The following is a 15,749-nucleotide window of genomic DNA, read 5'->3' as shown; positions in this document are numbered from 1 at the left end:
TAGCAGCTAAATCTCTCTGTCTGAAACCACAAATTCTGCTCCTGGCCAGGCCCCAGATGAAAAGGACACAATTTAAATACTGAAGGAAGACGATGGCCCTGTGCAGTCCTCCCCTCCACTTCCGGTGTGGGGCGTCAGATTGTCCAGCCCTCCTGCACCTCTGGGTGCGGCCTCAGGCACATCTCAGGGGAGGAATGGTCCCAGCATGCCCCCCCCCCCAAGAACAAACCAGCAAATGGGAAGCTTGGCCAAGTCAGCGAAGGAAACAGTCAAGTAAGGCTACAGTGAGCCGCCAAACCCCAGCCCAGGAGAGAGTCCTAAGGATGGGGACAAGGCAGGGCCATGGTCACAGGTTCAAGGCCCTTACCTTTGAGGTAGAATCTTACTTAGCACCTTACTCACCAGGTGAGTCTGGAAAAGCCAGACAGGGGATAGCTTGTGAATGCCACCAAAGGATAAAGAAGTTATTGTCAGTGACAGTAGGAGAGGCTTGCTTCCAGCTCTGACCTCTAAGGACCCGAGTGTGTTTCTATGCAATCATTGAAAGGGGCTGGTATTTCACACTGACCTCCCTAGACCGCCCTCAGCCCCACAGTGGTGGTCATAATGTGCCCATTTTACAGATGCAGATGCTGGACTCAAAAGTCCCCAGCTAAGAAGGCAGATGTAAGACCATGGATCCAGAAAGTCTGCTTCCTCTACACTTTCAGTTCTTCCCTGTGTGGCTTTGCACGGAACTGCATATTGGACAATCTCCTCCAGACAACAGAGTGGCCCCACTAGAACCGGACTCAGAACCAGGCTTCCGGGAACTGGCAGCTGCCACAGCCTGCCCGGTCCACAAGGCTGGGACACCATCCATGCCCAGGGGGCTGCACGAAATACCATGGAGCTAAACTGGGCTCTTCACTGAGGGAGACGTGGTCATCTCCCCAGGGGACCCCCTCAGGGAGCTTTGCTCTGGATAAAAGAGACTATGTGGGGCCACGGGCACCCCATGGGAAACCCCGGGGCCCCCTGGACTTTGGTGAGACTATACCTCCACCATGTTGCCGCACCCCCCTGCCCAACCCAGTCTGCAGAGTTGCAGAGCAAACTGGCCTTTAATGAGAGGAAGTAAAGAATGTGACCCCTGGAGTTTCCTCAAGAACCTTCCAGAGAAGCCAAGTGGTAAAAATGAGAAAGCGGCTAATGCTAACATCTCGAAGCTTTCTGAAAAAGCAGAGTCCCGTCACCTCCATTTCAGAAGGGCTAAAATTCCGTTTCACTTTCCCAAAGACAAAGGGAGGCCGAGTCTGGAAGGCCAGCCCCCACCTATGTCATTGCGCTGTTAAGGAGCAGCGAAGAAAAGCCCCATGGGCCACTCCTGGCCTCACTGCCCTCACTGGTCTTCATTAAGGAAGACAGGTCCAATTTCCCGTTGTGAGCACAGCTAACAGCCAGGGAACCCTGGGGCTGGGAAAACACAGCCCTCAGACCATGAACAACTTGTGGTCAACAAAAATCCCCAGTTTCTGGCAGCTTCTCTCACTCAAATCTAATTCCATGGCAGGAGAAAATGGCTCACCAGAAACGTGGGATTCTGATGCACGCACGGCCCACGCGGTTCCAACCAAGTCGCCAATCATCAGCTCCCAGGGAAGGTCTGCACCATGCACAGCCAGAAAAAGAGCCAGAGAATCAAAACTGAGCTCCTCAAGTCGGGACCCATGTGGGTTTGAAGACTAGAAGCTGCCTTCACTCACAACAGTGGTCAGCAACAACCTGGGGATCCCTATGATGGACCGTGCTAGCACATCTTTGGCGTGTTCATTCTTGCACACACGTGTGGATCCACACACGGGGTCGGCACGATTACTGTCTCCACTTTGCAGATGGAGAAACCGAGCCTTGACTAGGGAGAGAACTCAGGCAAGCCCTCCTGGCGGGGCTTCTGGCTCTCAGCACTCTCCTGTGGTGGCAGAGAGTCTCACCACACCACACGTGCTGGGCCAACAGCTTTGGCTGTTCATTATACTATCAATAGGGGTCCCCACATTTTGAGATAAACCAAAGCTTTTTCGTGAACCTTCACAATAAAAGACACATGGTCATTCAGGCGTGGTGGCACATGCCTTGTGTCCCAGCACTTGGAAAGCAGAGGTAGGAGGATCGCTATGAGTTCAAGGCCAACCTGAGACTACATAATGAATTCCAAGTCAGTGTGGACTTGAGGAAGACCCTCCCTCAAAAAAAAAAAAAAAAATGACATATGGCAACTCACATTACAGAAGCAACAACACAGCCCAAACCAGTACATTCATTCAGACGCTATGCTCTGCTCGGCCCCGAATGCTGTCGCACACCCACGTTCAGAACTTGGTCAATAGAGAGTGGACAGCAGGAGCAACTCTGGTTCTGCTAGCTTAGAATTCTTCCCCCAACTTTCTAGATGCCTCTACTCTTATTCAAGCTCTCTCTAGGAGAGCCCCCAAACTCACCAAGACACCTGAGACCCCCTAGGCCAGATCTCAACAACAATACCCAGATGAGGCTGGCCACTGCCCCTACCTGCCTGCGGTCACCAGGCCACTCTACAGTTCATCCCAGATCCCTGGGCAAGCCTGCCTCAAGGGTGTCTCCAGATTTGCATGATCTGACACTGCCGGCTGTATCCATGTGCTTTCCCCATCCTGCAGACGCCCCGGGCTGCGGCGCCGCAGAGATCACGTCTCAGAAGGGCAGCCAAGGGCTGGGGAGATGGCTCAGTGGATAGAGCCCTTGCGGCGTAGCGTGAGGACCAGAGTTCAGATCCCCAACACCTATGCAAATATCCGGCAGGCATGGAAACCCCCTGTAATTGGGAGGCAGAGACAGAGGACCCCGGGGCAGACTGGCTAGCTAGACTAGCCAAATGGGTGAGCTCTGGGTTCAAGTGAGAGACTTGCCTCAGGAAAAAAAAAATAAAATAGCTACTGAGAAAAACGCCTAGTGTTAACCTCTGGCCTCAAGCAACCACATGCACCCACACACAACATACTTCATCAAAAACACAAAAAGCTCTTTTTCTAAGGGCAGCCAATCAGGCAGAGATACATCTTCACCCTGTTCCCACTGCCCTCTGGCACGCCACCCCATTTATACATCGGGCACTGTCTGGGCCTCTCTCCAGGGGTTCACGGTGGTTCTGGCCCACCTTCTCACCTGCCCCATGTCTAAAGTAAGTACAGTTCCTACTCATCACGTGCTCACTACAGGCGGCTCTACGGTGGTGCCTTATGACATGCTGGTTTTGCCACAGCTGTATGAAGCAGTCACATTTTAAGATCCCAGTTTACAGATATGGCACACATACACACTTCTGGCAGAACACCAGAATCAAGCGGGCACCATATCTGGCTCAGCAAACCCTGAGTCACTGAGAAGACACAGAACCAAGGGGCTTCAACTCAGCAGTGAGCCCATCGGCCAGCCTTGGCGAGACACCGAAGGCAGCCGTGGGGCGATGTCCGATCACGCCAAATCTGGAAATGGGTCCCTGGCACTCATAAGGCTCTCGGGTATCTGGGAAGGGCCCCAAGGAAGAGTGTCTGGCAAACCAAGAGAGGCCTCAGAGACCATTTGCTGGGTGGGTTTTCTACACTTCTAATCACAGAGCTCTGTGCCACCAAATCTGCAGAGCCCAAGGTATGTCAAAACGGGATCAAGGGTCCCGGCATGCACCCAACCCAAGCCAGAGAGGACACCTGTGTCCAGTGTGCTCTTAAAGCACAGACCCCAGGGCCAGCAGGAAGTGGGCAGGCAAGGAGCCGCTCCGGCAGAAATTCCAGCCAGTGCAGTGGCCCATCCGGGACTGCAGGACCACCGTCCCCCTGAACAGGGCTTCTGATCTTTTCCTTGTGGCGGGAGAGCTCCCAACATCCTGCCCCTCCCAACACCAAACGAGAACTCTGTAGCTCAAGTGTGGATCCCAGTGTGCACTCTGCTGGGCTTCTTTTGTCAATTTATTTTTATTTATTTATTTGAAGGGAAGAGAGAGGGAGAGAGGAGGCAGATAGAAAGTGGGTGCGCCAGGGCCTTCAGCTGCTGTAAATGAACTCCAGGTGCATGGGCCACCTGTGCATCTGGCTTACGCGGGCCCTGTGAAAACAAACCTAGGTTCTTTGGCTTCGCAGGCAAGCGCCTTAACCAATAAGCCATCTCCCCAGCCCATCTGTTGGTCTTCTTGCTTCTGTCTCTAGATATTTCCTAGGAAAGCAAGTCGCCGGGCCGGGCCGGAACACTGCTGAGTTAGAATGCTCAAACTGAGCCAGGATGTACCCTCCTGACAATTCTACTTGGCCTAGACTAGTGCCCTAACCGGGACATAAGAAGGTAGCAGTCAGAGCTAGCTTTCCAAAGTCCATGTCCGTTGCAAGCTGGTACACAGGAGACACATTTCACACCACTTACATGAAGGCAATCGTTGCTGACCTGGCATGGCCTCTGCGTGGCAGCCTCGCCATCCACAGGCCACAAGCATATCACGGGGCAACCGCAGGGGTTTTCTGACCATGTCAGACGCCAGTCGAATCCCCAGGTGAAGGCAGAGGCCTCCCACGGCAGCTGTGGCAGATCTGCATGAGGAGCTGCCATTAACCTGCGCTCCAAGTGGCACAGAAGACCACGGCCCCTCGGGCTTACCTCAAACACTTCCTCATCCAGGATCCGGGTGCCAAACACGATGATGCCATTGACGTCTATGATGGGGTGGTCACTACGGTCCAGGAACTTTGTGGTCTTCTTTTTACAGTCAAGAATCAAGGTGACATTTTTCTTGTGGACACTGAGAGCAATTCGATGCCACCTGCAAAGAAACAAGACAGCCAGGTAGGAAGGGGCACGCGCACTGTAGCAAGTCCTGTGTGGCCTTGGTGCACTTCCCAAGACCCCTTGACCAGCTGAGGAGAGGCTGTGCAGCACAAAGCCATAGACTCACAAGTTGGGGGTGCACATCTGGGTGACACCACATGCCCCCATGGTATCCACCCTAACCCTGTGGAACCTCAGACTTCCTATCTCTCAGATGAGGACAGTCATGCAACTCCAGTGAGATCCTCGGGTGCAGAAGCGGGAGATTGAGAGTTAGGGCTCAGCAGAGGCTTGGGAACCTAGAGAAGTCTCACCCGGCTCTCAGCAGCTGCTCTGGCCCCGGGAAGAAGTCGTGGGAAGACCAAGGTTACAGTGTGATATTATGAAAATACAGTCCCATGAATGGCACCTCAGCCTCTATGATCAACTGTAGGGACTATGTTTTTTTAAAAAAATATTTTTATTTTTATTTATTTATTTAAGAGAGCAAAAAAGAGTGGACACACCAGGGCACCCAGCCACTATAAACAAACTCCAGATGCATGTGCCACCTTGTGCATCTGGCTTATGTAGGTCCCGAGGAACTGAACCTGGTTCCTTTGGCTTTGCAGGGAAATGCCTTAAACACTAAGCCATCGCTCCAGCCCAGGACTATGTTTTTCCAGGAAGGGGTGGCTGCAATGGGTAAATAAAGTCATCCTGGAGAACCCAGCAACCATGGCCTGAAGTGCCCAAGGTTGGCCCATGGGTGACAGCCACACAAACTGTTAGCACTGAGGATGTCCCCAACAGCATTCTGATGAGACCACCCTTTGCTTCAGTCACTAGCGCATGGACTGCCTCAGCATCTGGGAAGACACGTTGTTAAGTCCCTTTTGGAACAAGCTGGATGTGGCCAAGAAACCTCCTCCATGCCTGCCGTCTGGTCCAAATCCAGCATGGCACAAACTTAGAGCGTTCTCTAGAGCCATAGGAGCTAGGAGGAAACAAGGACTCCCCAGAGATCCACGGACGGAACCAAGCCTGGCGCCCAGGCCTCCGACTCCTGGGCCAGTGTTCCATCCTGCTGGTGTCCATGGGTGGGCGTCACATGTCACCCAGGACATAGCTGCCATGCCACTCCATCTGGCCAGTGAGCTCCTGGCCACTTACTTGCCATCTGACAGGTTGATGCCACGGAAGAGTGGGTAGTCTTCAGGCCCGGGCTTCCCCGTGTGGTCCTCATAGAGGAAGACTGGAGAGCGGCCCAGCTCCAGGCCAATCTGCTGGATGCCCTGTTCATTGTAGATGGAGATCAGGAAAGCCTGGCTGCCCTTCTTAGCTTTCACGGTGGTGAGGATGGAGAAGTCCTCGGGAAATGCGGATGCTGGAACAGAGAGCAGGGTGATAAGGCTGCGGGGGAGCTCCAACCCTGCCCAGCTGCAGTGGGCTGCAAACAAGTAAACAAACGCAAGGACCCCACAGCCTGCAATGCATGCAGGGACATCTACAGTCCACCTGCCCTCAGATCAAACTGTCCCTGCACGCAGACCCCCTCCATCACTTCACAGGACGCCCTCCCTTCAAGACTCAGTTCAGACTCAGACTTCTACAGGAAATCCGAGTGGTCCTTCCGGTAGGAATTTTGCAGCTCCCTGCCCCTGGCCTCTTCTATAGACACCCCCACACAGCTGCATGTGGATCCTACTCAGGACCTGCTAGACCACGAGCCGCCCCGGGCACGGGTGGAATCTGAACCGAATTTGTGTCCTCCATGGCATCCAAGGCTAGGCACACACAGCGCGTCTCATTCAGCACCTACCACAAGGGGGTGAGTGAGGTGGAAGGCAGGGGGCAGGGAGCCCCCAAGCAGGCTCAGAAGCACAGCTAGACTTTCATTTGCGTGTTCGTCCATGTATGTGAGGGGGATCCAAGTGCACTTGTGGTGGACAGAGAAGGCGATCTTGGACGTTGACCTCCAGGATCACCATCCACCTCTTGGAGACAGGGCCTCTCAGTGACCTGGCGCTCGTCACACTGGTTAGACTGGCCAGCAAAGCCCCCCAGATCCTTCTGTGTCTGCCTCCCCGGCACTGAGATTAAGGTGACACGTGTGTGCTACTATGCACAGACATTTCTTGTGCTCATGTTTTGTGTGTGTGTGTGTGCGCGCGCGCACGCGCTCACAGTGAACATGTTCACGCAGTGCCGCATAAGCTCGCCTGAAGCGGGGTTTGGCTGCAGCAGGGTGCTCTTGCACACAGCGGCGTCCCACTCCAGCACTCTCCCACATGTTCTTTGGTTTGTTTGTTTGTTTGCTTTGTTTTGTTTTGCTCTTTGGTTTTTCGGGGTTGGTAGGCTCTCACTAGCTCAGTGCTGACCTGGCGGTCTCAGGGTGGCCTCGAACTCACCTCTGCCTCCCGAGGGCTGGGATTAAAGGCGTCGCCACCACCGCCAGGCCTTCCACACATGCTTATTTGAGCGGACGTCTCTTGCTGACCCCAGAGCTGACCGTTTTTCATGAACTCCAGTGATTATCAGCTCTCTGCTCCCTTATAGGGTGACTACGCTCAGCTATTTATGGGGTCCTGGTCTCTCTCACCTCCTGGAGCCCTTACGTTTGCACAGGGAGGGCTCTTAACCACTGAACTATCTCTCTACCCCCTGAGCCATCTCTCTAGCCCTTTCTTTTTAAACATAAGTTCTGGGAATCAAAATAATTCCTTGTTATTACACAAAGAAAAAAAAGTAGAAATAAAAAAATAAAATCAAAGACAAAAAGGAGAAATAAACCAAGAGACTTTAAATTTTTAAGAAAAGCAAATCCCTGTATGTTAACAGGAGGGACTGCTCCTTACGACAAAGGCAGAAGCCAGGCTGGCTCCTGAGGGTGCTCAAACCTGCTCCCCATAATGCTCTCAGGACCTTGATACCTCCCTCCACAACCAATCCTGACAGAGAAGTCAGTGGTTGTGCCTGACATGTGATCTGCAATCCTGCCATGAACCCGAGGTGGGCAGGGTGCTCTCAGCTAATCAATTCACAGGCCAGTGGGTCAGGCACACCCCACCCAAGCCAATGACTTCTCAGACCCCATGGGGGGGGGGCGTGTCCCAGCAAGCTGTCAGCAGGGAGGGGCTGCTGGAGAGGTACAGTGAGGTGCCACCAACTTTTCTTCCCTTCACAACAGCACAGAGGTTTGGGCTTGGGCTTGGGCTTTGGGACTGGGACAGGGTAGGAGTGCCTTATTAGGCCCATCTCACCTTTACAAGATTGCCATGGGTCCTAGAAGGCCACCAGTTGCTGCTGGATGGCAAAACTATAGTAGCTAGGACGCAAAGCTATCCAAGGGTGCCCTCTGCTGACAGAACTGCATGCTGCAGGTGCCTTGTTGGAGAGAACTGTCTAAGAACCTCCGGACAGGATACCTGCCTGTTGTTGCAGCCTCTGCTTCCAACGTAGGGAGGACATGGGCCCAGACAGCTCTAGGGGCTACGGTTTCTCCAGACAGTAACATCAACCAGGCCACAAGGGGAGGCACATGACATCATGGGGCAGGTGGAAGAAACACCCTGTGTGGCTACGGCCCTTGGCTCAAGGTCCAACAGAGAATGGCCAAGCATCCCAGTCTGGGCTCGGGCCTGTGCAAAGGAAATGAACCCATGCACAGCCTGTATGCTGTGCTCAGCTGCATGGCCAGCTCCACCAAGTGACTGGGTCACCATGCTGGGCAGCTCCTGTGCTCCAGTGGTGGGTAACGGTGGCTAGTGTGGCCATCTGAGGAAAGGTAGGTGTGGCAGTTTGATTCAGGTGTCCTCTGTAAACTTAGGTGTTCTGAAGGCTGGGTTCCCAACTGATGGAGATTTGGGAATTAACACCTCCTGGAGGCAGTGTATTGTTGGGGGTGGGCTTATGGGTGTTATAGCCAGTTTCCCCATGCAAGTGTTTGGCATACTCTTGTTCCTGTTATCCACTTATGTAGGCCAGGGGGTGATGTCCACCCTCTGCTCATGTCATCATTGTCCCCTGCCATCATGGAGCTTCCCCCCTAAGTTTCTGTAAGCCGAAATAAATCTCTTTTTCCCACAAGCTGCTCTTGGTTGGGTGATTTCTACCAGCAATGTGAACCTGACCGCAACAGTAGGAACCCACTCGGTCTTCCTTCCGCCTCCCAACAGGAAGCCGCTTGGAACAGGACTGAGGAGTTACCACTGCCACGTGGTCCTGGGCATCACTGTTCCTTGGGCATGGGGATGTGAAGAGAAACTGGTCAGTGCCCCAGGTAGTGAGGTCTACCATACATGCCAGCCATGCCAGCCATGAGTGGGCATTGAGGATGCTTGCTGGTAATGCTAGACCTGAAGCAGTCCAGGAGTCATTGTCTTTATCCAGAGTGGACCGTACAATGACCACGTGAGCCTGAGGCTCCCTCCCCCTCATATCCATGTCGCCTGTGCCCCCCCACACACCTTCCCGTTCTCTCTGTGTCCCTCGCAGTCACTACTGGTCGCTCCGCTTCTCCAGTATACCCCATGGCCGAGGGACTGCCAGTCCCCTCTTCCAGCTCATTAAAATGTTCTCTGTCCAGTTTAAAAATCGCCATGGTAACAAATTTTCTCAGCTCAGAGAAAGCCAGAAAAGATTAAATTATGTTTAACATTAATCTCTCTCTCTCTCTCTCCTGGAAAAATAACAATGGATTTATTGTCACTTTAAGATGGTCCCTCCTCGCTATGACAGGAGCTGGCCGCTGACACTGTAATCGAAGCTCCAGGGCAAGCAGGAGTAAACGTGCCAGCTGCCCAGTGCTTCCTATATCATCTCTCAGAAAAGACACCACTGCGGTGGGCACAGTAGAGGGCAGGGCCGGACTCTTGCCCACATAGCTCCTCTTTCCTTCCAAATACCCAAAGGCACCAGAGCCTTATAGGAATACGGTAGGTGGCTAGCGAGCGCAGCTCCCATGGAACTGACTCACGGTAAGCTAACACAGTCACGCTGAATGATCACTTGACCTGATGAGTGCCCTGCTGTGTGCCAGGCTCCGAGGAGAAAGTCAAGGGACAGACATGGTCCCCGGCCCAGGAAGTGACCCTTTATGATGGGCAGATAAAATAATCAAATAAGTTAATGAAATAATTAGCAATGTGCAGTGGCTGGGGAGGGCAAAGAAAAGAGTCAGGGGACAGGAAAGAACTGCAGTCTATGATGAACTTTGGACGGGGGGGGGTGTGGAGGGGGTAGATGGTGGCGTTTCAGGGGTCCCTGGTGGCCCAGGGTGAGGGCAATACTCAGGGACTCTTGTCCACTTTCCTAGAACTGGCCAGAGTGACTGTCCCCAAAATACTGCTCATTTGCCTGACGGAAGAGGACAAGCCCTGCACAGCAGCCGTCCTTCCACCACCGCCTACAGGATGTGGTTGTTCGGAGGCCATTCAGTCTAACCCCAGGCCATCACCAGTCACTCAGCAGTCACCGTCACAAGTGTAGAGCTACCGATCCCCATGGGACACCGGGGACCCGGCATGAAGTGAGAAGAAAGGGAAGGTCTCCACTTGAGGATCGCACATCCTATGGCTGGGCTGTAAGGTGTAGGTCAGTCCAAACAGAGGATCCCACGCCCTGCTGTAAGCTGGGTACGGGACACCCTCCCAGGGTGAACGTCTCAGCTCATCATCGGGGTCAGAACCCCTAGCCTGGGACCACTCCCTGGCACCCTCTCACGTCTTTATGTCACATGGCCCTGGCCAGGCAGTCAGAATCCTACCCTCCTAACAAGCCTTCGGTTCAGGACCAGCGCTCAAAAGAGGCAAGTGGAGTTTCCTGCTGCCAGCCGTACGTAGGTTGGATAGAGGGGCTCTGGTCCCGGGGAGTGGCAAGGGGCAGGGGGACATCAGGCCATTCAGCAGACAGAAGGTAGTTCTGGAGCCTGAGGCCTGCAGCAGGCTTTAGGGGTCTGGAGTGAGGACGGTGTCCTGTCAAGAGGGGGAAGGGAAGGACCTCCAGGCCAACAATGTACGCCTACCCTGCCTAGGACCTCGAGGGCACTGAGCGTCCCAGGGGCCTCTTCAAAGCAGGGCACTGAGGTCGGGACCAGCACAGGGAGGATGTTGAAAATGCAACCACAAGCAGGTTGGCACTGACTGGACAGACAGAGGGACAAGAAGCACTTGGCTACCCAACGGCCACCTTCCTGGACACCTACTGCAGGAAAAAATGGCTCAGGCCCCACACTCTGGTATATAGTGAGTGAGAAGCCAGCTTGGGGCTACATGAGACTATCTCAACCAAACAAAACAAAATAGAACAAAAGATTAGCCTGGAGCCGGGCGTGGTGGCGCACGCCTTTAATCCCAGCACTCGGGAGGCAGAGGTAGGAGGATCGCTGTGAGTTCGAGGCCACCCTGAGACTCCATAGTGAACTCCAGGTCAGCCTGGGCTAGCTAGAGTGAGACCCCACCTTGAAAACACACACATACACAAAGATTAGCCTGGGATCCAGAGCATGACCCTGCCTCCAAAAACAAACAAACAAACAAACAAATAAATAAACACAAACATTCCCTATCATTATTCAGGAATTCACACTACATTTCCTGTGGTATTCTTAATGGAAGATACTCAGAGGGAGGGGGTTACCAGACACGAATTCTAGTGACTTTTTCTGCCAACACCCTGGCTTGGATGACAGTGGCATGTTTATTTAACTACCATCGGCACATTGACTAAAGCTTCCCAGGCTGGGACCTTGTTTCCACTGTCAGCCCATGTCAGGATCATGAGTCCTACTGTTCGTGGCCTTCAGTCCCTTCAAGCCTTTCCTTGGGCGCTGGCCCCCTGGTACTCTGGCTCAGGCATTCTAACCCTGGGGCAATGGAGCAGAAAAGAAGTGTGCCATCTGAGCACCCCAAAAGGTAAGATGCAAAGTCCCTGCGACTCTTCACGAGGGAGGTCTCTCCCCCATATGGGCTGTGACAGGACATCCATCTTGACTAATGAATTAAATGTTCTCCAGACTGGGAACCCAAGATCCAAGGTAGCTCTGCACCCAAGGGTGTGCTCCCTAGAGATCCGAAGCTGCCTCCCCTTATCTCTGTCAAGATACGAGACAAGGGGCAATGATGGTACCTGAACTGCCTCATCCCTCAGAGTCCAACTCTTAATGTCACAATGACTTCTAAAGGAGGCTGGAAGATTGTTGGGGGCGGGGGGAACAGGCCCAGACAGGGAAAGACCAGAGGAACTGACCACGCAGCCAGCAAGAGTGTCTTTCGGGGACACAGATGGGGGCAATGTGGTTCACAGAGCTAGCTCAGCTCATTGACAGTGATCTGATTCTGGTTCAATGTTGAGGTCATAACCAGTCCAATCTGAAAGAGCACAGACTTTTAAACACCAGCCGCCTCGGAGGGTGACTGCCTGCCTGAGGGCCGGGCTCACGTCTTATCCAGGGCAGTGGAGGGATATATTGGCAACCCCTCCTGAGGCAGGGGAAGGTTTATTATTCGTCACCAGCTATCGCTGTCCAGATAACCCCAGAGTCCTTAATCAACTCGGTTGGGTGGGGAGGACATGAGCTAACTGTCTCGGGCTGGTGACAGAGACAATTTAGACCATGTATCTTCTGCTAACATCAGCCATGTGTAATTAAAACCAGCGCGCTGGCTCCTGAAAGTAGATTCTCATTAAATGCCTCCTGCGCTAGCTGCCAGCCATTGTGTTAGGCACTTCTACCTCCTTTTATTTTTCTTGTTTTTGCTTTGTGTGTGTTCACGAGTACACCTTCTCATGTGCTGGTCCTTCAACTTCCACCGTGAGGCAGGGTCCCATGGTACTGACCACCACACAGGCCAGGCTGAGTGGACCATGGGCTTCCAGGGATTCTCCTGTCTCTGCCTCCCGTCTTGCTGGACGTGCACTGGGATCATAGGTGCATGCTACCACACCTGGCTTTTGTGGGAGCTCTAAAGTTCTGAACCCAGGTCCTCACACTCTTGAGTCAAGTGCTTTACCCACTGAGCCAGCTCCCTAGCCCCCTCATTTATTTCTCTCTCTTTTGTTTGATGTTTATTTTTTTAATTTATTGTTGACAATTTCCATAATTATAGACAATAAACCATGATCACCTCCCCACCCATTTGCCCCTTCACAACTCTACCCTCCATTATATCTCCTCCCCCTCTAAATCAGTCTCTCTTGTAATCTGATGTCATCATCTTTTCCTCCTATTATAAGGGTCTTGTGTAGGTAGTGCCAGGCACTGCAAGGTCATGGATAGCCAGGCCATTTTGTGTGTGGAAGAAGAGTGTATTGTAAGCGGTTCTACCCTTCCTTTGGCTAGAGGTGATGTTTTCTGGTGATCTTAGCCCAGAATTCCCTCTGCTGAGATTTCATCACCTCATTTATTTCTTAACGCCATTTCCACCAGTTAGGCTCTCTTCTGGGCTACAAGTGCTTCCCTTCCTGTGACATAAGCTGTCTTTTCACACCACCCCCCCCCCCAGGGGCCAACCATCTCCTTTCTGCCTGGCCCCGGGAAGGGCACAGCCAGGCATCACACAGACGCTTCCGGCGGTGGGCGGTGACAGCTGCTCGGAGCTGCGCGTCTGCTGTAATTAGGGGCTCCCCGGAAGCGCGTCTGTGTTGTGCCTCGACCACCTCTCGGGCTTCGGCGCTGCTCCACTTAGCCAGAGCCCAAGCATCCCCAGCAACCCGCTACTCAAGGGAGAAACGGTTGTTTCTTACCAGGGTACAGCTGCTTGGTGGGCGCGCTGAGCTGCGCATCTTTCGTGACTCGGTAGGCGACGTCTGGGCCTTTAGAAGATCGTCGCGATGAACAAAAGCCTGTGGTCTTCGTTATCCCGTCGGGCAAGTTGTGGAAATCTAGAACCTTCAGGAGATCTGCTGGCTGAGCTGGAATGACAGAGGAGAGGAGTCAGGCACAGCTCCTGCAAGCAGCCACATAGCATCCGGAACAGAGCAGGGCCTTAAACTTCTGCTGAGCCCAGCCTTTCTTGCCCTTTTACTCCAAATCCTCAACTAGCTGCAGCCCCATCTCCCAGTCACCTCCTCTCGCCCTCAGCGAGGGAGACGCATCTGTCCCCCCAGGCACACACCCAGAGGCCTCAGGAGACCCTGCCGCTGACGCCTTCACAGTGCTACTCTGGCATGGGAGTGACTGAGAACTTTAGCACTTGTCACGAAACTTCTGGAATACTGGCGCCACCTGAACCTCTGACACCATTGGCATATCTTGTCCCTGGCGCTGTCCATTCCCCCAACAGTCTACAGAAAATATGCAGTTTCCATCTGCACCCCGCCCCCCCTGAAGTCCTAGACCTGGCCACTCAGGACAACAGAAGAGCAGACCCCTACCTCCCTTCCAGAAGGTTCCTGATCTCCTTCCTCCAGGGGCTGCTGGGTAAGGCAGAAACTGACCTTCTAACCACTGACGCCCCTGTGTTGCTGGAGAGCCCATCAGCCACCCCCAAACATTAAACATGTCCCTCCCCCTCCCCTCACATCACAAGACCTTGGGGTACACACATTTGCCCCAAATGGTGCAGGTTCCTACAGAAGTTCAACTCATACCAAATCAGAGAGGAGACACCTAAGGTTCAAGTGGAGAATAAGCCCCACTTGGCATCACAGTGCCAGGACAAGCTGAGAAGGAACCCACGCCCTGCATCCATCGGCCACCACGCCCCCTGCTGGCCAATCAGAGCATGAGCCTCCCCTCCACCACCACCACACCCAGTCACAGATGAGCAGGTCTGGGAAGAAGGAATCGGCTGTTCTGCCGGCTACACACACACACACACACACACACACACACACACACACACACGGTCTTTCATGGAACATGGAGAGGCCCCGGATGAGAGTGCAAAGGCAGACTCCTGCCCTGTTGCCTAGGATCTTGGATCAAGCTGTACCTGAAAGGCATCTATAGACATGTCCATATTTCATCTTTAGGCCCATTTGTATTAGAGTCTAACACACGCTACTAAAAACACAGTGCCAGAGATGAGTTTGGCAGTGCATGGTTTTTTTAAAAACAACTATATTTATTATTTATTTATTTATTAAAGAGAGAAAGAAGCAGATAGAGAACAGGCGCATCAAGGCCTCCAGGCGGTGCAAACAAACTCCAGACGCATGCACCACCTTGTGCATCTGGCTCACATGGGTCCTGGGGAGCTGAACCTTGGTCCTTTGGCTTGACTGGCAAATACCTTAACTGCTAAGCCATCTCTCCAGCCCATGGTGCACACTTTTAATGCCAGCACTGAGGAGGCTGAAGTGGGAGGGTTAGCCATGAGTTCGAGGCCAGTGAGTTATGGATCAGCCTGGGCTAGCATGAGACCCTGCCTCAAAAATAAAATAAAATAAACAACAACAACAACAAAATCTCAGTGCCAGAACTGGGGAGATGGCTTAGCAGTTCAAGGCTCTTGCTTGCAAGCCTGCTAACCTGAGTTTGATTGTTCTCATCACCCACATAGAGGTAGAAACAAAGTGGCACGCATGTCTATAATCCCAGCGTGCTTCTGGAAATGGAAGGCAGAACCAGGAGAACCTAGAAGCTTGCAAACAAGTAGCAGCAAGAGATACCTTGTCTTGGGCTGGAGAGATGGCTTAGTGGTTAAGTGCTTGCCTGTGAAGCCTAAGGACCCCGGTTCGAGGCTCGGTTCCCCATGACCCACGTTCGAGTCCCCAAGACCCCCATTAGCCAGATGAACAAGGGGCACATGCATCTAGAGTTCATTTGCAGTAGCTGGAGGCCCTGGTGTGCCCATTCTCTTCCCCCCCCCCCCCCGCTCTCTGTGTCAAATAAATAAATAAAAATAAAAAGGAAAAAAATGCCATCGCCAATGCCACGTTCCTCAAACCCCTGGCTCTGAGGCCTATCTAAGCATGTCTAGAGTCAGTCTTGCTAT

At 53.0% G+C, this 15,749-nt stretch overlaps 1 protein-coding gene across 2 annotated transcripts in view; it reads right to left on the bottom strand.

The window, feature by feature from the left end:
- The window catches only part of Col5a1 (collagen type V alpha 1 chain), a 175,754-nt gene that overhangs the window by 121,394 nt on the left and 38,611 nt on the right, over positions 1-15,749 (bottom strand). For both annotated transcript variants that reach the window (XM_045149160.1, XM_045149162.1), the window contains exons 2-4: positions 13,555-13,722; positions 5,983-6,196; positions 4,663-4,825 (exon numbers count right to left, since the gene is read on the bottom strand). In XM_045149160.1, coding sequence (XP_045005095.1) covers positions 4,663-4,825; positions 5,983-6,196; positions 13,555-13,722 — 545 coding nt within the window. The remainder of the gene's footprint in view (positions 1-4,662; positions 4,826-5,982; positions 6,197-13,554; positions 13,723-15,749) is intronic.

Source organism: Jaculus jaculus, chromosome 1 (assembly GCF_020740685.1).
Source record: "Jaculus jaculus isolate mJacJac1 chromosome 1, mJacJac1.mat.Y.cur, whole genome shotgun sequence".
NCBI lineage: Eukaryota > Metazoa > Chordata > Mammalia > Rodentia > Dipodidae > Jaculus > Jaculus jaculus.
This window is presented reverse-complemented; position numbering and strand designations above follow the sequence as displayed.